The 27754-nt window shown below is 41.1% G+C and overlaps 1 protein-coding gene across 2 annotated transcripts; it reads right to left on the bottom strand.

Moving 5' to 3' along the window:
* Positions 1–1909: 1909 nt before the first annotated feature.
* On the bottom strand, positions 1910–26339 carry itm2bb (integral membrane protein 2Bb). Of its 2 annotated transcripts, none has more exons than XM_083997390.1 (7): positions 26093–26339; positions 10394–10543; positions 8187–8255; positions 7782–7931; positions 5915–6025; positions 5317–5467; positions 1910–2964 (listed from the first exon to the last, which is right to left on the bottom strand). In XM_083997390.1, the coding sequence occupies exons 1-7, from the start codon at positions 26174–26176 to the stop codon at positions 2876–2878; spliced, it is 804 nt and encodes a 267-aa protein (XP_083853516.1). In that variant the 5' UTR covers positions 26177–26339; the 3' UTR covers positions 1910–2875. The 2 variants fall into 2 exon arrangements, with proteins under 2 accessions (XP_083853516.1, XP_083853517.1); XM_083997391.1 differs by having other exon boundaries at positions 10412–10543.
* Positions 26340–27754: the final 1415 nt, after the last annotated feature.

Below are 27754 nucleotides of genomic sequence, written 5' to 3'. Positions count from 1 at the left end.
TGATAATACGTAGTCTAAGAAAAAAAGTGGAAAAGTCAGGGGCCCACTTTAGTATTCTTTCAGGGGGCCCAGAATTCCTAGCAACGGCCCTGAGCAGAACTCGTACTCACTTTACTAGTCTGATACTTCACGTACTTGAAGTATCTGAGGTAAAAGTACTGTTGTTGTGCAGCGACGTGTCTCCTGTGACTGATTCCCTCTGACACTGTTGATCCTGAGTCATCAGTGTGTGAGCAGCAGCAGCATCCGGCCGGCGCTGCTCTGCTGCTGCAGCACTTTCTGCCCCGTCAGCTGAGTCCTGCTGCTGCTGTCGTGGGCAAGTTTCTCTTCCAGGGGCAAAACACCAACAATCTGCCTCTGATTTAAAACTGGATTATAATGTTTACAGAGTGGCACACGACACGATGGAAACATCCGAGGGAAGAACAGGGTGTGTCGTTCTCTCTTCTGAACCGCAGTCAAACTTGTGAACTATTCAAAACAAAAAGCAGCAGAAATTTGATTAAAATAGTACGGTGGCCCTGAGGGCTCAACACACTGCAACAGTTTAACAACACAACCTGATGGACCAGCCTTTAGTTGTTCCTCTTCTTGACTTTAGGAGTTGAAGTAGCTTCCTGTTAGTGGGGTTTGACAATGAGCTTAGTTTGTTTGTTTTATTAAAACATCAATATCACATGATTGACATGTTATTGATCATATGGACTGTTAGCTTAGCATTAGCCTTTAGCCTGCATGGTCCCTCCAGAAACACTTTTCCTGTTCCACCTTTCTTTCATTGATGTGTCTCCTTTAAAAAACAAAACAAAAAAACATTAATGTAAAAAGCACTTTGAGCAACAACTCATGTCATTAATGTTTGGCCACTTTGGGCTTCTGTAGTTTTCTGAGCCAAAAAGTTGTCAGTGAGTTTCTCCTGTACTATCTTAATTTAAATCCATATAAACACTGACATATTGTTCTGTCTCCAGCACTGAAAGAACAAAAGCTAAAAGAAATGAGACCAAAGATCAACAACAGGTTTTTTTTAAAGCGTTGTTTCTGCTCTTGAACAGTTTGTGCCCCGTTCTTCTTCACTGATTTTCATGGTCACGCTCAGGAAGGGTTTGGTGGCGCTCGCCACTTCCTGTCAGTTCCTCACAGGAAGGCCAAAGTCACAGGCAGCAAATCCTGCACAGTGAAGATTGTTTACTTCAGAGTTTAAAGCCTCGATAGCAGCTCGGAGCTAAACGCTACCCTTTTTTACTTTCATTTCAGACACACAAAAAAGAAAAATCAAAGAGCTTCACTTTAAAGGGATAGTTCAACATTTTGGCAAATTCTCCTCTCACCATAATCCCTGTAGTCACAGCAGTGGGTTCATTACCTTTAATTGTCAGTGCATGTTGCTTTGAGATCGGCGGGGCAGAGATGTGAGCTGCTCAATGGAGGTGAATGGTACAGGTCCCCTGTCCCTCTTCAAACTCCTACAATACACAATCCAACAACTCCACAACGCTCTGGTGGACAAGTTGTGACCTGCACATTCACCACACTATGAGATAATAACAGAACGTTACCAGACAGAGTTGTTTTAGAGGGAAATTCATGCAAAACCACTGATGCGCGTTGCGTTCAGGGACAGTTTTTCATCAACCAGTCTCTGTATTTACCTCTAAAATGGCTCTGTCTTGTAACGTTGTGTTATTATCTCATAGCGTGGTGAATGTGCAGGTCACAACTTGTCCACCAGAGCGTTGTGGAGTTGTTGGATTGTGTATTTGATGAGTTTGATGAGGGAAACCAAGAAATCCCATGAGCCTCCGTAGCGTAGCTCTGAGCAGCTCACGGTTCGGATGATGAAAATGTTGAACTATCCCTTTAAAGAACGACGAGTCAGAGAGACACATACACACACACAGACAACAGCTGGTTGTTTTGTGTTGTTTATTGTGTTGGTCTGGTCATATCTTTAAAGAGATTATATACACAAATTAGTACAACAAGAAGAGTTATCCAAAAAAAAAAAAAAAAATTACACATTCAAAAACAAAAAACAGACAGACAACCCTCATGAAAAAGATTTTAACACAAGCGCGTGTTTGCCGTGAACTCACTTCCACATCACTTCCTGTTTTCTCACCCTCTCTTCTCATCATCATCGACGACGACAAACTGATGATTATTGAAGCCGAACAAGAGACAGAGAGAGACGCAGACACAAGAGAAAGAGAGAGAAGAGAGAGAAGACACGTGTCCACACTCTTATTTTAAGACCATTTTCCAGTTAAGAACAGGTGCAGTGTATTAATAGCTACAGCAGACAAAATACAAAAACAACAAGTCTCCCTGGAGGAACCAGGGCGAGTGGTACAAAAGTCGCCCTCTCTCTTTTAAATTTGTGTTTTGGACTGAAAAGAAAAAAAAAGGCAAACTGTACATTTACCATTCACCTCTATTAAAATATACGTTCATGCTCTAACTGCAGTTACTTTGATTAAAATAATTTACTCTTTTATGCTCAGCTGACTTTTTTTTAGCTTGTTATTTTCTGAAAAGCTTCCAAGAAGACCCCCCTCCCTTCCCTTCCCCGCCCCTCCCCCCACCCACCCGGACAGAAAGTGGAAAAATACATCTCTTCACCTTTTTTGTATTCTTTTAAAATTTCACAATCAAATTTTCTTTTCTTTTTTTTACCAAACAGCTTCACATTTCACTCCGCTCACTCACTCACTCGATCGATCTACCTGAAGTCAAAGGACAGAGGAGGAAAAACAAAAAAAAAAAAAAAAAACCAAGAGACAGGTGAGGATTAAAAACAATCTCACTGCACGCCAGTGACTTTAAGAGCAGGTGCGCTGCAGCAGCGTTGCGGCGTCGGCGGCGTCTTTTTCTTTTAAGGCTCGCAGATCGTAGTCTCCACCACGAACTCGCTGCCGAAGTGACGGATCTTGTGGCAGTTCAGAGCTTCGCGCTTCTGCATACCTGTGGGACGACAGGAGGGAGGGAGGGAGGGGGTCAATGAGCTGCTGCAACAACGTTATTATACAGTTTTATTCTCATCAGGTCAAACACATGGAGGATGAACTCCTGGTTCTAGGGATGCACGAAAACTATGGTACAGATAATTATTGGCTGATAATTATCGACCAAAATACACAGATAAGTCTGATAATGACGTTACTAAAGCCCCGATTTCGCTCTTTTTCTGTTCGTTTGCCCCCGAAGTTGATTTGATTCAATACTAAATGTTGATTTTTGAAGAGTCAAAACTGTGCAGTGATGTCAGTAATATTATCTGTGTTAAGTCAGAGGCAGAGCTGTAGAGTTAAATTCATCTTAGGCCTTTCTTAATCTCAGGTGTGAATCTAAACTATTAATAAATGTTATTGGTTATCGTGAAAGAAAGAGTTATAGTTATTTATAGTCTTTCCCTAACTGATACCTGACGTATATCAATGTGCTAATGGAGCTGCACCACAGGCAAAACACGTCATGTTGCACATACACAGGCAGATTTGCAGTGTGAACAGTAAATTTTTGCTTAATTTTCACTAAAAAATATATATTACAAAAAATAAATAATAATAAAAAGAAATACACTACAGGCCAAAAGTTTGGAAGCAACTTCAAGTTTCTGTTCACAATGTCTTCCTCATGTGTTCTATGGATTCTGGGGTGTATCAGGCTTTGCTTTCATTGATATGCACCATTTTCCTCAGTTTACCTTAATGTTTACGTTGATGTAACCAGATCGTTGCTGAATAAACGTTAATGAAAGAAAAGAGGGTTGAGAAGATGTGCAAGAGTCACAACTTCAGAAAACAAATCACAGTTTGCATTGTTCAGTTTAGCTACAGACACAACACCGATGGTGCTGACGCTGCTCGGCGATGTCATTTTGTGATTTCGATGACACGGCGGTTTAACTGCAGAACCAATGTCTCATTTCCTCCCTTCATTGATCATCTTCAGTCTCTCACTCACTCATTCTGATCAGACGCTGGTTTCAGGCCGTTGGAGGTTACGATGCACCACTGATGGTTTTTTAAGATGTAAAATAAAACGTGAAAATGTCTTGAGCTCGTGTGTTTCAGGACCGTTTCCTGCAGAACCGAGCCGTAACTTTAACAGGAACAGAGTCTGCTGACCGACACGTGACTCACTAGAATCAGAGGTCATCATTATTTCCTTCTGTTCACTGACCTCACACTTTTTATGTCCAACAAAATATAAGAGTGTAACATTTTTTTTAGAAATCAAGACAAATGTATCATAGACCAAGGCAAAAACATGATGTTTTTGTTTTTAAACCAAACAGCTCTGTCACTATCTACTGTATCTGTCACTCAGCAGAGGAGACAACAGGTCCCACACTGGAAAAACACTCCTCAACTCAAAGCCTCTAGTTTTCTTGCTGGGCATTTCTCTAGAATAGAAATCCTAAGTGGCGTCAAACAGAGCTCTAGTAGCTGATGTCACCATGTGATAAATACTTCTCCAGGACGTTTGACTCTTTTTTCTCAATTTCCATGTGTTTTCTATGAATGGAAAATTTGTCGCCCGTTTTCCAGGAGGCATGGGAACCCTGTCAGCGTCTCGGTGTCTCAGTGTCTCAGTCAGTACGTTTACATGCAGAGCTTAATCGAGCTTTGCTCAAAATTCGATTTTGGCGTCAAGTCGGACTTCTGTCCTTGTCTCAATATACATGCAACTGAGAAAATCAAATAACTGACGGGGTCCATCGCCCCCTCATGCGGCGTCACCCGTTGTTTCAGCGGGTTAATACGCCTCCCCTGTCCTGTTGACTTTTCTGTCACCTCGTAAAAAACTGAATATAAACAACTAAGTAAGCTTAATAATAAATTCTCAACTGCAGTTCCCGACCAGACGTACCAGTCTGGGCTGGATGCGCGCTGAGAATAGGATACGGGCTTCCTTTTTTCCTCTCTCTCTCTCTTTAAAAAATAAAAAAAACACTCTTGCTGGTCGCGCTGTGTGAAATGCATTCAATTGGTGCTGACGTTGGGTTTTTCTGTTGTGGAGCAGCACACATGCATTGTCCAGCTTCAGTCCGACTAAGGTGTTTACATGACGGAGAAAATCAAATTCCAATCGCATTATTTGGGTGTCTTAATCTGAGTTGGAGAACTCCGACTTTAGTCGTACTAAGGCGTTTACATGCACTTCAGTCGTCCAGTTATAGTCGGATTAAGGCAATAATTCAGTTTTTTCACGTGTCATGTAAACGTACTGACTGTCTCAGTGTCTCGGTGTGTCAGTGTGTCGGTGTCTCTGTGTCTCTGAGTCTCAGTGTCTCGGTGTCTGTGTCCTTACCCAGGATTCTGTCTCTGCGCTGCAGCTTGAACGTCTCTTTGCCGCGACACAGGTTGTAGATGAAGTATCCGAGCTGGTCGACGTGCTCCAGACGCTCCGTCACGATCATCTCCTCATGGATCAGGTAGGACTGAGGCAGGTAGGTGCCGGCCTGGGGGGAGGGAGGGGGGGACGGGGGAGAAGGGAGGAGGGGGAGGAGGGAGGAGGGGACACACAGTCATCAGCACTGACGCCTGAGGACGGATCAACTGAGTAATATATTTTACTCAATGTTCATGTTTCTGTGGTTCAGTAAAAATAATTGATTGGTCATACCAGAATTAAAGTTCTACTCACAAATAAATATGTTGAAATGTCATGTTTTTTAATTATATTATTTTGCATGGATGTCTGCTTATGACAAAACTAAATATTTACATTTATGTTTGGATATGATACAGTGATACAGATACAATTCCACAGCTTAACTTCGCATGGAAAGTTTCTGGAAATTTTCATCATTCATCATCATTCGTCATTCTGCTGCTGACTCATCACTTTCTCCAGGTCTCTGACCACAGACAGGTGTGTACAGGTGTGTGTGTGTGTGTGTGGTTACCTTGACGTTGATGAGCAGCTCCAGCAGGTCTCTGGGCGGCATGACGATGGAGGTGTTGAGGGGGATGACGTAGCACTTGTTCAGACTCAGGTCCAGGTAGGCGGTCAGCCTCTGAGACGGGACACACACGTCAACACAACAGGAACACAACCAGAGAGAGAGTGTGTGTCTGTGTGTGTATGTGTCTCTACTTTCATTATCACAGAAACTGGAAACACAACGTTTCACCACGCGGTCACATGTAGGAGCAGGTCACTTCACTTCCTGTCCGAGTGTTTCACAGAGTCGAAATGTGACTTCAGAAAAACTCTCTCTTTTTTTAAAATACAGGGGTGCAAACTCATCAGGGGTAAAAAAGGTGACAAGATACCGACCCCCTAGGGGGGTCCGGAGGCATGCTCCCCCGGGGAATTAAAAAAAAAAAACAACTTTAAAGGTGAATTTACAGTCAATTTTAGCATGAGACTAGGGTCCAGATTTACTCAGGTTTGCACAGCTTTTGCTCGTGTTAAACCTGCACAATCTGTCTCTGTGTTTGGTTTTGAAACATGTGAAGAGGGTCTTCAGCCTGTGCAGGTTTAGCATGAGCAAAAGCTGTGCAAAACTTGGAGAATCTGTCCCTTGATGTCCATCAGATGAACCTTGCAAACCTTGCCTTCAAACTAAATAAAATTTAATACAGACTGATTGGTTCATTGTGAAACATTTATTTATTGATGTAAATGTGTTTTCTGTACGTAGGCTATGCTCCGAGGTAGCGCTGCTCTTTCTGTCCAATAACACACATGAAGCTTAAAAATGCCATAGGTTACAAAAAACATATTAAGCGGCAATATGTATTTAAAAGATGTTCAAGCAAACGGTTTTCGGTTTGGTTTCGTATACTTTGATCGTTGGGAAAATCAATCATGTCTTGTATATTCAGGTTAAAACTGAAAGAATGAGGCAGTCTGACATCTGATACATCATTGTGACAGTCTGAGGTTAAAAGTAGGTGATCTGGTGGCAAGAGAGGAGACATTGATAGTTCCATCATGTTTTAATTTATTGGGCAAATAAAGTTATCAAACAAATGCTAAGAACAATTAGATATTCACTGAAATATATAACCTATATTTATTAATTGTGGTTCTTACAAAAAATATATCTCTCTGCCCCTTTAATTAGTGCATACTAAATAATTTAACTTTAGCCTACAACTTTTACAACCACATTATTTACCAGCAACATAAAGTGAAACAGAGGCAGAGGTGTCCTGCCACAGTCAGTCAACCTCCTCCTCCTCCTCCTCCTGCTGCTGCTGCTGCTGCACAGGTCGCACTGGAGCTAGTCTCGCTCGCCAGACCCTCCTCCAGAGAAGAGGGAGACACTGGAGCTAATTAATGCTAAACGTGCTAATCGCTAATTGGCCGCGATCGCGATCATCACACACACGCGGTCCCATACAGCAGAGCAGACCTATACAACACTGCTGGCGCATCTTCTAGCTCCGACTCTTTCACTCCCCATGCTCAAAAAGTCGCGTTAGTTAGTCTGTATTAAAAGTGAAGCTTCAGGTGTGTATAGCTGGACAGAAGAGGAGCGCTGCCACCACTCGTTGTCATCCAGATAAGGTGCACGCGCCTTAAAGAGACAGGTGCATTGCCTCGCCTCGCCTCGCCGGACCCCCCCCCCCCCCCCCCCTCTCAAATTTTTTTTTATTGCGGATTTACACGAATCACACCAATGACCAATTTGGGATCCAAAACGGCGAATTTCGCCGAAAGGTGACAAGTTTGCACCCCTGAAAATAATTCGAATTCTGCTCAAATAGCGAAGTTCGTAGTGACGGCCCTAGTGTGTGTGTGTGTGTGTGTGTGTTTCTCACCCTCTGGAAGTCGTGGACGATGTCAGCTGGGTCTCCGTCGTCGAACTCGGGCACCGGGACGTTGATGAGCTCCACCTGCTCCCGCTCCAGCACCCGGATGGTCTCCTCCAGCTGCCGCAGGTGGAACTGGCTCGGCAGCTCCACCTCCACCTGCACACCACAACAACCAGTTAGAACCAGTATAAATCAGTTTAAACCAATTAAAACCAGTTTAAACAACGTCGTACGTCTCCATTTCTCTGTTACTGGTGCTGGATCGTGTGTTTGTTCTGCTCTAATGTGTCTGTTCAATCAGCGTTTCCTCTCACATCAATTAATCAATCAATCAATCAATCAGTAAATCAATCAGTGACTGGCTCATGACACGTGTGTGTGTGTGTGGATAAAAGATGAACGTGTTCGAACCTCCTCTTCCTCGCGGATCATGAAGTCTTCCTCGCGGTAGTTCACCCCACACACGAACATCTGGCCCTCCTGCAGAGAGGAGGAAGAAGAGGAGGAGGGAGAGAAACACAGGAAGAGAGAGAAGATCAATAAAAGCAGGAAGTGAAGAGTCCAGTTTGAGCTCATTTATGATGGAGGAGTTTGAACTGGAGTCAAATCTCAACATCCCTCGGACTTCAGACACGTTTCAGACTCAGTGCGACTTTAACTTTCAGTGACAGTTGTTGTAAAAACGGACTGACCTCACATTCCCTGTTTCTAGACTATTTTATTTATTATCAGTTCACATGAGAAGACTTTTAATGTTTAACACAACAGTGGATCCATTTTGATTGACAGCTGATTAATAGGGGGGGGGGGGCATCTGTGTAGTACTTGCCCGGATTATATAAGTGGAGAAGTTTCCCTAAGTCTTAAGTTTAATGTAACTGAGTTTTTTGTTTTGTTAATCACTGGTTTGTGAAGGAGGAGCAGATGATGAGGTCATTCTTCTCCCTCGTGTTCACATTTTATTTTTCCTTTTCTTTTGTTGAGTGAATTAAATAAACATATTCATAGAGTAATTAACAACTGATCCTCCTTAAAGTCTTATTATTTCTCCGCTCTGTAAACGTTTGATTATTAGAGTTGCTCTGTGTAAATGAACTTGACTTCCAACATCATAAATCCACCTTCAGAGTTAAGACTACGAGTTAAGACTAATAATCCAGCTCTGTCAAACTTTATAAAAACCTTTATAAACTCACACAACAATGTGACCTTTACTTTGGAAACTCCCTCGGCTCTCTGACTAACTCTGACTAACTCATTCATCTGTTCACTTCTGATTTTCTAGAGAACTAAAAACGTCACAAAACTTTCATAAAACAAAAAAAACAAAACAAAAGAAATGATGTTATAAAGTGAAATCAACAAACTGTCGGACGTGTTCAGACGTTTCATTCCTTATAAAACCCGAGTCACACCTGAGCACGGGGAACCTGCTGGGACCTGTCGCAGGCTTCACGTCTTCTGGGTTTATCTCTCTCTCTCTCTCTATGTTTGGTCGCTATAGCCTCACATCACCAGGCTCTTCAGACAAGCGAAGAGCCTGGTGTCTCTTACCTCCGAATTTCATCTGCATTCTGGTTCCTGTCTGTAGCGGATACCCAAATCACCAAATTCACCAAAATAAAAGTGTTCACCAACATAAAACTTATAAAATAGACATGAACTTGTAATACAATAAAAGCAAAATGTTAACTTAATGGCTCGGGAACTTTCTTGTAAATTATATTCCTTAAAGCAGAAGTAAGCGGAATATTTGTGTTAATATAAGTCTTAAATAGTTATATCTTCTGACGGCAATCACTTACATAGAGTGTTTGGTCTGAAACACGGGTCTGTCAGTCACTCTGCTCTGCTGTAAGCCGAGGAGAAAACTTTCCTTGTATCCTACAACCTTTATCCAATGAGGAGAGAGAACGGCACAACCACTGACTTCATTGTGTCCAGATGACAACCCGCTTAAATACTATCCTGTATGTACTGTACTTAATGTTTTTTGTTTTCTTGTTTTTCTGTAACATTCTTTCCTTTTCTTGTTAATATGTCCCTTATTATGACATGCCTAACATACATTGTCTTAGATTTACTCATCTGTTTTTCTTCTTCATTTTTTTATTTTATTTTTATCGTTATTATTACTATTTATTTATGTATTCATTTTTTTTTCACTTCATGGGGTGGGGGCTCTGTTCTGAGTGTTCCTGTATGTATGTGTTTTATTGTGAAAAAACCTTAATAAACAAAGTTTAAAAAAAAAAAGAGGAGAGAGAACGGCATAAAGGGGCGGTCCTCTCTGTGTGTGCAGCCAAGGGATGCACCTGAATGTGGTGACGTAGGGACGAGGACCAATAGATCCATGACGAGGGCGGGGACTGCTAACTCCATCGGCTGACAAAAAGTTAGCCAAAACGACCGGATCACTTACTTCTGCTTTAAATTAAAGAGTTTTACCGCATTTTATTAGCTCGGTGCTTTTATTTTGACGGAGAGGTCTGTTTCTCTCGCCCTGGATCCATTTCCTACCAAAACAGCGAGTCTACGGCCCCAGACTAGGTCGCTATGGTGACAGCTAACATGGTCAGACTCCTAGCGTGGGGGGGGGTCCGTTTAACTTCACTGACCTTGGGCACGTCGCTCACCTCGAGGATGTAGTAGCGGTACAGGTAGGCTCCTCCCACCACCACTCCAGACAGCATGAGGGCCAGGCCCAGGCACATGCACCAGCACCAGGCGCGGGACTGGTGGCGCACGGGGAGCCCCGCCTCCGCATCCTGCACCACAGGAGGAGAAGAAGAAGGTGGTTAAATACATTATTACATCCAGTTTCATAGTTGCAAATCACTTCCCGGTCATTTCTCTACTTCCTCATTCAGTTGACAGCGTTTGCAAGTATTTTATCAACATTTTCTTCCTTATTTTAAGAAGAAAACAAGTCAAACGCGTCACTATGAACCACTTGAACTCACATCTGCTTCATTTCTAACCACATACTTAAAGGGATAGTTCAACATTTTGGCAAATTGGCCCATTGCCATAATCCCTATAGTCATAGCAGTAGGTTCGTTACCTTTATTTGTCGGTGCAGGCTATTTTTAGAACGGCGGAGCAGAGCTGCGAGCTGCTCAGAGCTACGCTACGGAGGCTCATGGGATTTCTTGGTTTCCCTCATCAAACTCAAATAAGGTAAATAAAGTAAATACAGAGACTGCTTGCTGAAAAACTGCTCCTGACGGGAATGCGCATCAGCTGTTTTGCATGAATTTCCCTCTAAAAACAACTCTGTCTGGTAACGTTGTGTTATTATCTCATAGTGTGGTGAATGTGCAGGTCACAACTTGTCCACCAGAGCGTTGTGGAGTTGTTGGATTGTGAATTTGATGAGTTTGATGAGGGAAGGCGAAAATACCACACGCCGTGCAGAGCTCATGTTTCTGCTCTGCCGTTCTAAAAATATATTGCACCGACAATTAAAGGTAAAACCTACTCCTAAAACTATAGGGATTATGGCAATGGGCCAGTTTGCCAAAAATGTTGAACTATCTCTTTAAAGACAACCGTGCAACCGCTTGTATTCCAGCTCATCAAATAATACAGTGAGTGATGCCTCCTGTCTCACTGGAGCATCTTTGTCTGAGCTCTGACGCTGCAGCGGCAGACTACGACCGGCCGGTAGGGAGCGTCATTACACACACACACACACACACACACACACACACACACACACACACACACACACACACACACACACACACACACACACACACACACACACACACACACACACACACACACACACACACACACACACACACACACACACACACACACACACACACACACACACACACACACACACACACACACACACACACACACACACACACACACACACACACACACACACACACACACACACACACACACACACACACACACACACACACACACACACACACACACACACGCCTGGACGCCGCTGCTTTAATTGATTCATTAAGCTCGGCTGAGTAAAACTGAGGCTCCGACTTCAGCTGTGACTCAGCAGCTCCACAACGTTAATTAATTATCCAGCAGTAAAACTAATGAGCGGTCTCCTCTGTCCACCTGCAGCTTGTTTCCCTTCTTACTTCATTAACCTTTATTATTTATAACATGGTTTTTATCCTGCACAAAAACAGAAAGTAGCAAGACACACGGCTTATTCTGTATTATCATCAAAACAGCTGCATTATTTTGATATTTAATGGACTATTTTATGTTTTTATTTACTTGATATTGCTGCAGCTTCTCTGTGGTTTAAGTCTACAATAAAAACTCAGGGTTCCTACACATTTGAAATTTCCAAATTTCATACTTTTTCCAGACCCTAATCTCCAGACTTCTCGGTAGAAAATTCAAATAATTTGTGATATTTAAGTAAATAGATGTGCATAATATAAAAAAAAAGCATGCAATTTATCTTGTTTTCATTCTGAATGTGTATGCCATTATGCAACCAAATAATTTCCAGGTGATTGTAGCTAAGTACAATAGCACATAGGCTACAAAATAGTTAACCCAAATAACTTCAGATAAGACCAAACCAAGATAAGATTAAAAAATAGATGTATATTTCCATACAATAGTTTCCATTTTCCATACTTTTCCAGACCTGGAAATGTATAAAATCAAATTCCATACTTTCCATACTTGCGTAGGAACCCTGAAAGCTGAATAAAAACTCATCTTTTGAACTCAGATGGTTTTATTTAGTGTGATTAAACCACCTGATCCAGAGCTGGATTAAACTCTTCCAAACCTCCTTCTCTCTCTCTCTCTCTACTCTCAGAGGAGGAGAAACAACGCGGTGCCAGACGACCTGTCGGGAGCCTGGAAACGCTCCAAGGGCCGCGACGACCGGAGGCCAGGGTGTGACGTTAGTGTGTGTGTGTGTGTGTGTATGTGTGTGATTGTAAGAAGACAAAGGCTTGTTTGGATGGGACGAGAGGGAGGCCGTATGTCTCTTTTCAGACAGACGACGACACAGTAACAGTGACTCATCAGAGGGGAAACGGGGACAAACTCCACAACCTGACAAACCGTCATCAGATACAACACAAAAGACAGAGTGAAGGTGTGTGATGACGCGTTCAGGTGCAGAAACGATCGATCGACGTCACTTTATTGAACCGGTGATTAATCAGAGGAAAATCTATGATGAGTTGTGTGTGTGTGTGTGTTTAAATGTTGAAGGGAGGCAGCGAGGTGTTATCAGCCGTGGACTCTGGCCCGGTTGCAGAGTCAGACAAACAGAACCAGTCTCAACATGTTTCCTCTGTGTGGTTTGGTTTGTTTCTTCTCCTGCTGCCGTTTTAAAACCAAAAAGAGAGAAGAAACAAAACGTTGTGTGAGGTCGGAACAAGTCGGGAATCATTAACAACAAGCTGCTGCTCTGTTGTCGTTGTCGGTCTCCATGAACGACCGGCCGACGCAGCGTTTTAAAAAACTGGAAACCACAACCTCAGGCTTCTCTGTCACTCCAGTTTGTTTTTGTCTTTGTCCGAGTATTGATGACCGGTCCAGGAAGACAGCTTGTTCCTGAAGCTGAGCTGAGCTGACATTATTGATTATTTCTAAAAAAAAAAAAAAAAAAAAGTGTCAAAACAACACAAAGTCAAACCTTGTGTGTGGTTGGACCTTGGTCAAATACTGATTTTATAACAGTGACGCTCTGACAAAGTCACCAGACAGATCAATAAAAGACAAAGAGAGACTCTTTCTCAAACATCACGCTTCAACTCCACTTCTATGTATTTAGGTTTAACTTCCTCTGTTGCATATGTAGAGCTGATCATAGCCAGTATGTTTACATGACAGTTGGAAATAACGACTTCTGGCCTTAAAGGAGACATATTCTGCCCCTTTTCCAAAAATTAAAATAGTTCCCAGGTGTCTTAAAGACATGTCTGTGACATGCTTTGGTCTAAATCCCCCAAGGATCAAACATCACAGCTCTTTTCATCCTCTCTAAACAGCTCTGTTCAGAACGGCTGGTTTCAGTGCCTGTCCCTTTAAATGCAAATGAGCCACTGCTTGCCCCGCCCCTTCTACCGGTCCCAGGTAGGGGTGGTGTTATGCAAATTCGAAAACTAGTTACATCACTGGAAGACAACTGAGGGAACAGCTCATAAAACCACATGGATTTCAACCTAGGGAGCCTGAAAATTACTGATTTATTTTGTCAATTCTCACATTTTGGGGGCCAGAAGGCAAGACAAACACCCAAATATATGTTAAAGAGCCTTCAAAAAGTGATATTTCCATATATGTCCCCTTTAATCCGTCTATAACTAGACGATTAAAGTGCATGTAAACGCATCAGTCCGACTACGACTAGACTTTGACTAAAACACCCAGATAATATGAATGGAAACAGGCCCAAAATGGCCCAAAGAAGAACAAAAAAAGCCAGAAGATGCATTTCATTTAAAAAAGGAAGCCCGTGGCCCGACATGACCCGACTCATTTGTATATTTTCAGCCTGGATGGGTGCGTCCTCTCTAGTTGAGAAGTTATTTATATCCAGTTATTTACTATGTGACAGAAAAGTTGACCTGAAACGACTCAACTAGGGCTGTCAACGAATACTCTAAATTCAAATATATAAAAAGAAAATGAGATTCGAATGTGAAAATTTATATTCGAATGTAGAAAAAAGCACATCAGCGGCTGCTTTGCGAACTGGGCGCACTGACCCGTCGGAAGCTACAGGTCTACGGTCTAAACAGCCGACAGATATTCAAATGGTTCGAACCTATGTGTCTTTTTTTTAGAGCGAATATTCAAACGTCATTTTCGAGCAGTTTCGACAGCCCTAGAAACGATGACGCTTATCGCCACTAGCAGAACTCCACTTCGCTGTGCATGTTAACGCACTGAGCCTCATTAGCATGCGTCTCATGTTTAGTAAATACTCTGCCTACATAACGCTCCATTATTCATTTGCTGTAACAAGAGACGAGGCTCAGTGTACTGGAAGTGCTCCTCCTCTTCCCTGCAGCTCACAAGCTGCCAGGAAATATTGTCTGTTTTTAAAGAAAGCTAAAAAAGAAAAAAGAAAAACCACAAAGATTGAAGATAAAGAGACTGAACTGAAGCAGCATCAGTGAGTTTCTGTTTTAATTCTCAGAGAAAAAGTCTCACACTCCTGCTGACCATCACTTTTTATATTTAAATGTTCTGTTTGGTCAGTGGAGGAAAACCAGCTGTGTCGGTGGTTTGGTCCGCAGCTTGATAAATGTGACATGTGTGAGTCACTGTTTCCTCCTGGTCTGAAATAAAATAAAATAAAAGGACACAAGAACACAAAGCGGCCGGTTGTCGAGTCCTTTCTCACTTCCACAGACACAAACACAACAGTGTTGTTGTGACACGCCGGCCGAGCGTTTAGAAAAAGAGGAACCAAACTGTTTCAGGTTTGAGCTGCTGGAGGAAGTGGATGGTGAAGCCTCACTGAGCACAGAGAGTGTGTGTGTGCGGGTGTGTGTGTGTGTGTGTGTGTGTGTGTGTGTGTGTGTGTGTGTGTGTGTGTGTGTGCGCGCGCTGAAACACCCCTGGTGTTAGGTGGACAGTGTCCGGCAGCCTGACAGGGAACATTTCTTCGGGGCTTTTCTCCATCGGCCGTAAACAGCTCGACTTCTGCTGAGTCGGCGTTTGAGCCCGGTCACTCACAGCTGTTTGGACTTCGAGTAAAGAAGAAAAGAAGAAGTGAAGGTGAAACCAGGCAGAAAAAAAAAAGGAGAAGAGGACGTTTAAACCGACCGAGCATCAGCGAGAATATCAAACAGCTGAGAACTGATCAACAGTCACACAGTGATCATCAGATAACGTGACGTTTAGAGCTCATCACTACATTTTATTCTGAATATCTAGATACGACGCGGTGCAAAGTGCTTCGTCACCAGAGCAACATCGTCCATCATATAAAGTCATCACAATGCCCCGTCCCCATTACACTACTGTCTGGGGATGCACCGAAATGAAAATTTGTGGCCGAAGCCGAATAAAATAAATTAAATGCTTGGCCGAATACTGAATGCGGTTGTTAAGTTTTTCACATTTAAAAAAAATATTGCATTAAATAGCCTAGGATACGTTTTTAGACATGTTTCTCAAATAAAGTAAATGTTTATTGAATATTCTGACATTTTTTGTCAGAATATTCGGCGTGCTGTTCAGGGTGTTTGGCTTTTAAATGAGTAATTAAAGCAGTAGTGTAGTGCTAAAGGTCTTTGCAGAGGAACCCCCTCTAAATAGTTTGGTTGAACACTGCAATTCTTTTCTCGCTCTCCAACGCTTTAAAATATCTCTACACATTTTACCGAAGGCGCCAGACAGTTCACCGCACTGCACGTCGTTTGATTGCGTCACACACCACTAATACCGGAGTCTATTTGGCCTTGCTTTTAACCACCAAAGACTGAATGTGGCTTTTTTTTTGTTGCAATAATCGGCAGAATATATTCAGTTAGCGAATATTCGGTGCATCCTTACTACTGTCATTTATGAATATAGATGAAGTTTATCAAATGTAAAACTGTTGGTCCAAGTGTCTCAGGTGACGTTTGCACCTGACCAACACATCAAACTCCAAAAAGAAAATAAATAAGTAAAGATAAAAAATGAGACGCTTCTCAGATATGAAGGATTTTCTGTCTGAGGGTGAATTTATCAACCAAACTAATGATTATTCTTCTGCTGACCAATCAATTAATCACAACCAATCAGTCTACTGAAGATTGATTTTGGGCTTGTTGGATCTTCCTTAAAACTGACAACTGTATTGACTGTCCTTGATTCATCAGGGCCTTTATCTTTATGACCTTCAGTCGGGTTGTTTTCTTCTCTATTTTCTTTTTAAATATATTTTGTTTATTTGGAAAATTCATTTCAATGTATAAATCTACAGAGAAGAAGTGAATAAAAAAGCACGCACATCCTCGTAGCCCAATGTTGGGTGGGTGCTGGACCAACAAAAAACATGAAATGAAGATGAAAAAAGTCTGCAACACCAAAAAGAGCTCCAACGCAAATGCTATTCATGTATTGTATCATGTTTAAAAGAGGCGCCTCTTATGGTTTTTCTATGTATTATGACGGTTTGTATAGCCTGAATCTCTATTTGAGAACAGAACTTTGTTTCATCTTCATAACAAATAAATCGACAACACATAAAAAGCTCATGTGTTTGTCTGTGGCTGGTTTGTCTGCATCTTCAGGGTTAAATTATTCCTCCATGAACGGTCTCTGCTGCAGGTTTTCATGTTGTTTCATGTCTCCTGGAGGACGAGGTGAGCGCTCAAGGTGTCTGCTGCTCTGCACACAACCTCACATCAACACACAGATGGAGAAAACACAAACTGTCCTCCACTGTGTTTTTACTTTCATCTAATTTCTTTTCATTTACTGCACATGAATCACTTTGTATTTTTCTCTTGTTTGTTGTATAAACAGGCGCTTGTCCTTCAGGACGTCAGAGGTCACGACCTCTCCGCTGCCAAACTGGAGCTCTGAGCGTTAAAACTCAAACTGTGTCCAGAACAAATAAACTCTGAAGGAGTTCAGATCGAAAAACCTTCACACGGAGAAAAACCTTCCTGTTTCACAACCAACCGAGAGTCTACGACAGGCCTCGACACGACCATTTCATAACTGCACTGCCACAACACACACACACACACACACACACACACACACACACACTCATTAACGCACTCATGTGTCCACACAGGGAAGTATGTCGACGTCACACAGAGCAGGAACAGTGTGTACAGTCGCAGAGACAAAAAGACAAAACACACTCAGGGACCAGTTTCTCGTTATTGGATCGGTTTTCTGTTCGACAAGGTTTTAATCTCAGAGTTTCCTTCAACATCTGAAAAACAAACTGTTTTAATGTTGAAAGAGTCAAAAACTAAATATCCTTCAGTCTGTATGTGTCAGCTCAACATGTAAAAACATTGAACTACAATAAAAAAGTAATAATGAAGTTGTTGTTGACATTTCTTTTATCTTTTCAGCACTTCATCGACACGTCCTTCAGCCTCTGATGGTTTCCTGAGTGAGATTATTTCTTACATAATCATTTTGTGGCTTTAACTTCTGCAGGAAACTCAGTTAAACCGCTGCAGATTAAAGCTGCAACTATTATTTTCTTAACTAATTGATTAAGTTTGGTGTTGTCTCAACGACCACTATATTTTTGATTATCAGTGACTGTAATGAAACGATTAGCCATTACTGGATAACTAGCCTACAGTTTTCAGATTGTGTAAACGGCACAAACCAGATTAAAACTGTTGCTGTTTTTACATGTATTAGAAAAACGGTTTAACACCTTTAGCTTTTTGCTAGAGGCAGGGGAAGAAAACGATCGCGATATTTTGCAGGGCAATAATGTATTGATACACGAATGCTGAGTATTGATCTGAACAGATTAAGAAGTTTATCTTATTAGAAAAAAACAGATGTTAACAAAGTTTTCATTCGAAGAACATGTAAACTCATTAACGGATTATATAATCATTTAATAGTGCATGGGAACACACTCGGCCTCACTGAGCTGTGAAATGATTCGTCATGTATCAGACGAGCTGCAGGTTCATTCTGTGTCGATGGACCGATCGTATCAGATATCGAGTCAGTTTATCAGAAGTAAAAGCTAAAACAACAACAGCTGCTTCTTCTTTTGCTGCTGTCGTCATGTTGTGAGGGTTTTATGTTCTGGTCTGGTCACTTCCTGTTCTCACGAGTTCAGCCTCGTTTCTTATCTCTGAGAAACAAACAGTCGCAGACTCTCTTCCTCTTTTATCATTAAAGGGGACATGTTATGGAAATATCACGTTTTGAAGGCTCTTTAACATATATTTAGGTGTTTGTCTTTCCTTCTGGCCCCCAAAAATGTGAGAATTGACAAAAAAAATCTGTAATGTTCAGGCTCCCTAGGTTGAAATCCATGTGGTTTTACGAGCTGTTCCCTCAGTTGTCTTCCAGTGATGTTACTAGGATTCAAATTTGCAATACCACCCCTACCTGGGACCAGGGCAAGCAGTGGCTCATTAGCATTTAAAGGGACAGGCACTGAAACCAGAGCTGTGATCCTTGAGGTATTTTGACCAAAGCATGACACAGACATGTCTTTAAGACACCTGGGAACTACTTTAATTTGTGTAAAAGGGGAATAATACGTCTCCTTTAACACTGTTATTATTGTGCTTTCATTTTTACTCTCAAAGATTTGGGTTTTCCCCCTTAAAGTTGTTTTTTTCTGAAAGTTTTCTGGGTTTTTTTAGAGGAGGCGGAGGGAGGCTGAGGTGAAGACGGACGGAGGTTCATCTGAGCTGAATCCTCATCACACAGTCGCACTACAATGACCGTCTTTGTGTGTGTGTGTGTGTGTGTGTGTGTGTGTGTGTGTGTAAAGTGTGTGTGTGTGTGTTGGAGATGAACCAAGCAGTGACCACATACAGTGAACTCTCACTGTGCAGCATCATCATCATCCTGCTCTGTCGACTCTACAACATTAAATGATGCTTTAATGCTCTAATTCATGTATTAAAATAATTTCATGTAATAATATCTATATTTTTAGGATGTATTGATCTGCTGATCAGTTGCTTAATTCATCGTTTGGATGATAAAAAGTCATTGGAAATATCGACTTCTGCTCTCAGCCTCATCGGTTTCAATCAGTCGTCTATTTTTTCCTCCTTCTCCTTCATTTAGACTTGAACTGAGGCTTTTATTTTGACAATCCTGATCATCATCATCTGCATCATGAGTCCACCTGAGAGCAGCCTGTGTCCGTGTCTCCGTGGAGACAGGTGAGTATCAGTGTCCAGCACAGGTCCAGTTTCAGTCTGCTGGCAGCACCGCATGAAACTCCATCCACCGCTCCAACACACACACTCACAGACACACACAGTCAACCAGTCAAAGAGCTTGTGTTTCCGTATCTTTCTGTTCAATCTACAAAGCTTCTATTTAAAAACCTGGAGAAATAAAGAAGAAAAAAAAACAAAACACCACAACACTGGATCCAAGTCAAGAGCTGCACAATATGCCAAGAAAAACCAAACAACGACCATCATATTGTGATGATAAAGCCAGATCATCATGTGATGGTCATTTATTATTTTCATTTTCACTAAATAAATAAAATATAAATTGATGATGATGTGCCATTTGACCTGAATCAAGATACTGTAGCTGCTGCAGCTCCTGTGATTTTGAAACTATACTTGACCATATTGCAGTTTTGATTTCATTGTGCAGCCGTATTAGATAGATTATTGAGCAATCTGTCGGTTTGTCGTCTTATTTTACAAGTGTGCGTTATATTATAAGTTTGCTTTCATTCAGGAGTTGCATTTTAGTTATTTTTTAAAATTGTTTTATTCTCTTTTTTCAATGAATGAAACAAAAATAAACACATTTTACTGGATGAAGTCATCAAACGTTTCACAGTCAAATGTCAGAGCGTCATTAAAAATGTTCCTTGTTTCATTTCCATCATATTTTTATTCATTAACGATATAAAACTCAGCAACTGTAACTGAGAAAGAAAGAAAAACTTGTTTAAGAAGCAGTTTGAAGAATGATTTAAACAGTATGTATTGATCTTCAACCTGTCCCTGATTGATTATCCTTCTATAGATCATAATCTCCTGGCTGGAGGAAGATCTCATGGTCCTGGACCTGGACCGGGTCTAAACCTGTTCTGTGGCGACGACGTCGTGTGTCGGGTTATGAGGAGCTGTGAGTGGCGGGGTGGGGTGGGGGGTGGTGGGGGGGTGTTTGGATAATCCTCCGTCTTCTTATGTGTTAGTGGTCTTGGCTCGGTGGGGGGGCGGGGGCTAAAGCTGCCTGGCTGAGTCTCTCTATCTGCCTGATTATAGACCGTAATCCTGTCCAAGCAGCACACACACACACACACACACACACACACACTGACACACCAACACACACAGGTAATGAGGTAAACCAATGGATGTGAAGGCGACGCCTGCTCTTTCCCTCCTCACACACAGATCTAGGTATCTATCAGCTGATCAATTCGGAGTCATTTCCATAAACAAAGACACAATAAACTCATTTCCATGTGTTTTCCATGTGAAGATGAAGCAGCTACAGGTTCAACACAACACAACAACACAATATAACATAACCAAGCTGCTCTTTCCTCACTGTTCTTCTACTATAATGATTAACCTGCTAATTATGGCCCAACGGTCCAAAGGCTGAAGGTTTAAACGACCGTCACATGAAACCAGAGGATGTTTGGTTTTTAGATTGATTAACTGACTGACTGACTTAATCCTTAAATCAGCTCCAAACTATGTAGTTAGTTAAATTAGTGAAGATTCAGACCTGAAGAACACAACAACTTGTTCTGTTTCAATGCAAACAAAAGAGCCTCATCGTCGTCTGTACAAAAGCAACAACAACTATTCTCTGTTCCCCTGAACACAACGCAGGTTTATAATCATCGGCATCATCAACCAGAGGAAGTTAGAGACTCTTATCGGGAGAATAAAGTCAGTTTAATGAACTCTGCAGCCCTGAGATCCTCCTGTAATGAGCAATAAACCACAGAGCGACCGACTGCAGCCGCTGGAGAGTTAAAAGACTAAAAACTAAAAGAGTTGTGTTGTTGTTGTTGCTTCAGGGCCGGAGTAGAGGAGGAGGAGGAGGAAGAAGCTCTGACTTCACTCCCTCCATGTGTCTGGATGAAAAACAAACCAATATCTGCTTCCTATTATCAGCACATCCATCATCTAAAAAGCTTAATAATAACTGATCAGCAGCTGCTCCACACACAGGCTACAGGGCTCCATGAATCACACAATAATAAAACACACTGACACGCATCAAAACACAACGTTTCACATCCACATCCATATTAATGTGCAAAAAAAAAAAAGATGTTTGGCTCCTGTTCATGATTCAACAAGTCATAAATCCTCGCGACTAAAACCAGGAAGCATCAAATGCAGCAACAAGTGTGTGTGTGTACATATGTGTGTGTGTGTAAAAGCAGCTCTTGATCCGGATGTGTGTATAAATAAGGTGACAGAGCGACGCCCTCACACAGCGGGGTCGGTCGGAGCCGCAGCGACTTAATAAAGCATCTCTAGCATCTCGGCCCAGCGCCCCTGAACGCATCGCAGCTCCTAAAAAACTCACATCTACATTTATAGTTCAACAACAGACACACACACACACTTTTACAGTTACACAGTACACACAAACACACTGGGTGTAACAGTATTACAACACAGTGTGAGCAAAGGTGAAGCTGCTGTGAGGCGTTCAGGTGCTCAGGTGTTCCTACGTCCTCACCTGACTCTCTGTTTATTTGACGTGTGTTTTCTTTTTATATCCCGTCTTTAAACCGCTGTGTGTCTCCTAGGCAACAACAGATATCAACCATCAATCTGTTAATAATCAGCAAAAAAAATCAACCATGAAACTCAAAACTTCCTGTTTCTGCTGCTGCTGCGACGCAGTGAGTCTGGACTCTAGGTTGGTTTAGCCGACAGACACATAATGAAACCATTAGACTCCCGTACATGTCAGAGATAAGGTTTAACATGACTCACAGGTTACATAATAAGTCAGTGAACACATCACAAAACAGCTGACGGGTCAGTGAAGGCGACATGAGGAGTTGAGATCAGCTGAGTCGAGCTCGTTAAAGTCTGGATCTGTAGGAAACTGTTCATCTGGTCGGAGCAATAAACTGTGTTTAATAAAGATAAAATGCTGATTAACTCTATTAATATTATCAGTCTGCACAGACCGACCACCTGACCGACCGACCTCGCCTTACAGCTGGAAAAACGTGCAACAACTTAAAAAGTCTCAAGTTTTGGGAAACAGCCAGGAAGGAAAAAGTAATATAATACCCCAAGTTTTATCAATTTGCAGCTTATTTTTTTGTAATAATTCAAATATTTCCTGGTTCCAGTTTCTTAAAATGTGAGGATTTGATGATTTTGTGACAATAAAGAGAATAAATTTGGACTGAAAACTTGTCTGCAACATTTGAAGACATCGCCTGGAGCCATTTGACTATTTCTGCAGCTGCAAAGTTTATAAATAAAAATCATATTTGAATTGTTTTGGCAGTTTTTGCTTCAATTTCACAGACTTTTAAACCATAATTGTGTACTATGCTGTGTTTTGTACTAATCAATAATGTTAGACCAGTCACAGTGCATCTATGTACTTGTTTGCAGCCTCTATATTTGGACACCATTACCTTTGGTCAAGTTGTGACTTTTACAGATACATGTCCATTAATGAAGACTGTGCAGTTCTTATTATTCTAAGTTTATAAGAGATTGATGTAGAAACTACAGCAGCTTAATCAGATTAGTTTCCTGTGCAGCAGCAGCGGGAGGAGGAAACCTACGTGGTTAAACTCTGATACGACTCACTGGGATCAGCTAAATTGAGCATGTAGACTTCTTAGCCTAAATATTTAGCTCGTCTATTTTCTGTCTTAGGAACGGACACACGGGCTTATTTATTTAGCTGATTGGTTTCTTCTCTGTTTAACCTGTTAGAGACACAAACCTCCTGCAGAGAGTTTAAAAAAAAACACACCAAAAACAGGGAAGTTCATTAACGTCAAGCTGTGCATGAGGAGAAAAAAACATTTTAACGGCCTGATTGTTTAGTCGGTTGTTTCACACACAATGGCTTTAATGAAGCTGTTGTTTGGCCTTTTGTGGTTTGAGCTGCAACTGGACGAGGGGATTTCTCTACAAAATAAAACCAGACTGAACCGAAAGAGAAACTAAATATGATCACTGTGTGGTTTTTGTTATCTACTTAGTGCAGACGTACAGGCGACAATGATCTCAGATAAGTTGTTTTCGCTTCAGAGATGTCTGGAGGAAAGATTTTATTGTATTTTTTTCTCATTTAACTGTTGCCTCGTGTGACCTGCACGCTTTTATTTTGAATTTTGAAGTTTATTTTTTTATTAAAAGCAGCTCAGACTTGTTCTTTTTGCTCCAGAAACGCATCACACGCTTCTGCTTCTTTGCAACGGTGTCGACACAAACTGAACATTTCTACATCCTTCGTTGAAAGAGGAGTAGCTTCATCCAGCTGTTCCTAATAATCTGCCGGGGGAGTGTACACACACACACAGTAACACATACACACACACACAGAGTGACCTTGCTCTGGGTTCAGGGCTGCAGATGAAAAGCAGGAAAAAAATGAAACAAAAAAAATTAAATAATAATAAAAAATCCCCATCCTCTCTCCCCCAAAACAACACGAATAAGCGGAGAATCTGCTGCGTTTGAGCCGACTCCAATCCCTCCGAAGAAAAACATTAAGCTGCGATTATCAAGATAAGAGTCGGCTCAGAAGAGGAGGAGGAGGAGGAGGGAGGAGGGAAACCAGCCCAGATTACCTCTGCACAGCCACAATAACCACACAGGAAGACTGGGTTGAGCCTACACAGCAACAGCAGCAATGATATTGCTCATATCACAGATTGAGAGGAAAGATTAAAACAAAACAAAAAAGAAAACGCTGAGATGAGAAATTCCCACGAGGTTTAAGATAAAAAACAAAACAAAAAACCTGTTGACCCAGAATGTGACGTTCTGGTTTTTCTTTCTCACTCAGCCACAGAACAGAAAAGGAGTTAAGTGGAGTTGAGTCCTCTCTCTCTCTCTCTGCCGCCTGCGTAGCCTAAAAAACCTCCAGCTCAGCTCAAAAACCCGTCAGACAATCTGCAGACAGAGCTGAAACTTCCTCTGTGGGAAACGGCAGCGCAGCTTTCACAACAACAGGGTGGAGGCTCGACGAGCAGCAGCAGCAGGAGGAGGAGGAGGAGGAGGAGAGACTCGGGCTGCACCACGTTAACACCCCCGAGCTGCTGCTGCTGCTGGAAAACACTTATAATCGTTATAATAAAACTTTAAATGGAAAACTGCACCAATGCGTAGAAAATTACAGAAGAAAAGTGGCACCAAGATGCTTTACAACACGGCCGCAGCAGCAAAGCAGAGAAACGCTTCAGTCAGTGGGATTAAATAGAAGTGAAACCTATAATTACTGCTGGTGTCTAGTTTGTTTCAACCTAAACAAACTGAGAAACCTTCTCTGTCTGCTTTACAAAACCTCCACAGTGTCGGGTTAGAAGAAGTTTCAGGTCACAGCTAAAATGTGTATGGATTTTACATGTGGGTGATGATTATCTCCCCTACTCCTCCTACAGGTCTGCTTTCTCTTTCAGGGAGATCGAAATGAACAGTTTGTCCATTTTCTTATCAGATTAAATTAACAGTGCTGCATTTAATGACACTATAAACAAACTAAGGGCGAGGATTCAGAGCGAGACTCTTGTTTCCCAGCTAATTAACAGAGGTAATAAGATGTAAACTGATACCTGGTCATCAAATATGTAAGGATTTAAGTAAAACAGCATCAGATAATTAACTTACATCTTCACAAGTAGGTTTTATTTAAGCAAAAATTATATTTTTTTCTTCTTATATATTTTTTTACAGGTGTTTAAAGGAGATAATTTGATGACCAAGTCAAGAGCAAACTAATGCCTCTCACTTTTCCACTTCCTGGTCTTCAAATATGTAAATATTTAAGTAAAACAGCATCGGGTTTTTAACTGCCAACCTCACAAGTGGGTTTTATTCACGCAAAAATTATAATTTTAGCTTTTCCCCCCAAGGTACTACAGAAATAATAAGACGAACCAAGAGCAAACTGATAACTAGTCGTCAAATATGTAAATATTTAAGTAAAACAGCGTCAGAGGATTAACTTCCATCGACACAAGTTGGTTTAATTCACGCAAATATGAGCATTTTAGCTTCTTTTTTCCCCCTTAAACCCAATTAAAACCAGTTCAAGCAGGTTCGTATATGTTACTGCTGTTATTAACTCTGACTTTAAAAAAGCAGAAGTGACATAAAGACAAATATTTAACATGTTTCTGCTGTACAAACGCAGTAAATGTTGTGTTTATGAAACGACACCGCGGACCATGAACGCAACACGCGGAAGCAGCTAGACAAACTCACATATCGAGTAACCGTAACAACAACAACACAATACACAATAAAACCCGAACAAACGTCGAGTAATTACACATTTAAAGTGTGTTAAAGTGGCAGAAACGATAAAAAAACAGAAGAAAGTCCAAGTTAAAGCGGAATTGAACAAGAGTAATGTGTGTTTTTACTGCGTGTTTTTGCTTCCTGCACCAGTTTAATAGCGAGCCATTTTCTACTCACTTTGTCCTCCTCGGGAATGAGAGTTTCGGCGTCTTTCTTCACATCTTTCTGGGCCAAAGCCGAGTTAAAAGAGACTTTAACCATCCTGGATCAAGTCGGACGATGACAAACTCCAAACTTGGGGGGTAAAAAGCGACAAAAAACAGCGAAAAAAGGCAAGAGGAGAGGGGGGAAAAAAGCCACAGACAATTTGCTCCGAAGTGAAGTAGTCGCACTTCGCTCCGGCCAAGTCTGATCTGTTGTGATGATCAACGGCCGAGAAGAACCAGCGAAGCGGAAGTCAGACGGCGGCCACTTCCGGTGGTGGTTTCAAAATAAGAGCATAACCCTCAAACCTGGCAACGTTAATACATTAACATAAACCTATGACATAAACATTATATTAACACAAAGACACAACATTACATTAAAAAAAATGTTTTGGCAAGAATAAAAAATTCAAGAAAAAATAAAAGTGAAATGTTATTAATATTTATTAAATTTAAAGGTTATAGCTACAACTTTTTCATCAAAAGGATTCATTTAAAAAAAAATAATAATAATGCATCCACAGAATGTTAAGAGGGGTGCAGAATAAAAGTATTAATTTTATTGAATTTAAAAAAAAATAGTATATAAATAATTGTTTAATAAATTTTGGCGGGTCCGAAATATATGAATATTTACATCTGGTTACATTGGCAACTTCGGCATGGAATGATCTCTGTGGCAACAGCATTAAAACTTTAGCTACTGCTGTAACTGGCAACCAGTAAAACAGAAGGTTGGCGCGAGAGCAGGCAGTGTGAGTTCTACACCTACTGGCCAGGAGGAATTAAACTTGTAGCTATCACCTTTAATTACATTGAAAAAAAAGAAAGTTTGGCAAAAATAAAAATTTAATTCAAGAAAAATGAAAGTGAAATGTATTATTAAACTTAAAATTTGCCATTGTGGTGTTTTACCATTTATAGCAGAAATGTTTAAAGTACTGTTATGTTTCACTGTCTCGTGTATTTATCGTCTTGTGGCTGTTTTCCAAATCAAATTTCTCCCAAGGGAGACAAATAAAGAACCTTGACTTGACTTGATTTAGATAGCTTGGATGTTTTTATACTGAGATCTGCATTTCAAACTTGGATGTTTTTATACTGAAATGCCTACTTGCTACACTAATGAAATTATTTTCTAACCTTGTCTATATTTTAAGTTTATATTTACTTAATTTCTTTTAACATGTTTTTATTCGAGGGACAGCACAGTCTGGGGGGTGTAGTCAGGATTTCATTTCACTGCTTGTTGTAAATGTACACTTTAACTATGCATGTGACAAATAAAGAATCTTGAATCTTGTAGCTATACATTATTATCATGCAATTGACGGACATTGTTGATATTGGCATTGGTATCAGTTAACAAGGTCTGTTTATAAATAGCAGTGGCATTGCCAGCCTACTCACTGTAATTTGCACATGTTTAAAACAAAAACATGAATATATGAACCTGTGAATTACTTGCTTAGTATTGAATGCACAATAACAAGGTATATTTTTTACATGGCACTATAGGTCCAGTTTAATATAATACACAATATATATTAGTAGGGGGTCCCTGCTCCATCTCGCCATCACTTTGGGAGTCCTTGGCCTGAAAAACGTCACCTGATGTAGAGTAATGAGACTG

The sequence above is a fragment of the Trachurus trachurus genome (genome assembly GCF_905171665.1).
Source record: "Trachurus trachurus genome assembly, chromosome: 21".
NCBI lineage: Eukaryota > Metazoa > Chordata > Actinopteri > Carangiformes > Carangidae > Trachurus > Trachurus trachurus.
Note: the sequence above shows the minus strand (reverse complement) of the source record. Positions and strands in the feature narration are given on the sequence as shown.

What these genes read in the sequence shown, in the direction of transcription:
- itm2bb (XM_083997390.1), bottom strand. Translation starts at nt 26,176, where the DNA reads ATGGTTAAAGTCTCTTTTAACTCGGCTTTGGCCCAGAAAGATGTGAAG. An exon ending in AGGTGAGCGACGTGCCCAAG is followed by an intron (nt 8,256 to 10,393) that starts GTCAGTGAAGTT and finishes TCCTCTCTGCAG; the next exon opens with GAGGGCCAGATGTTCGTGTG. An exon ending in AGCTGCTCATCAACGTCAAG is followed by an intron (nt 5,468 to 5,914) that starts GTAACCACACAC and finishes CCCTCCCCCCAG; the next exon opens with GCCGGCACCTACCTGCCTCA.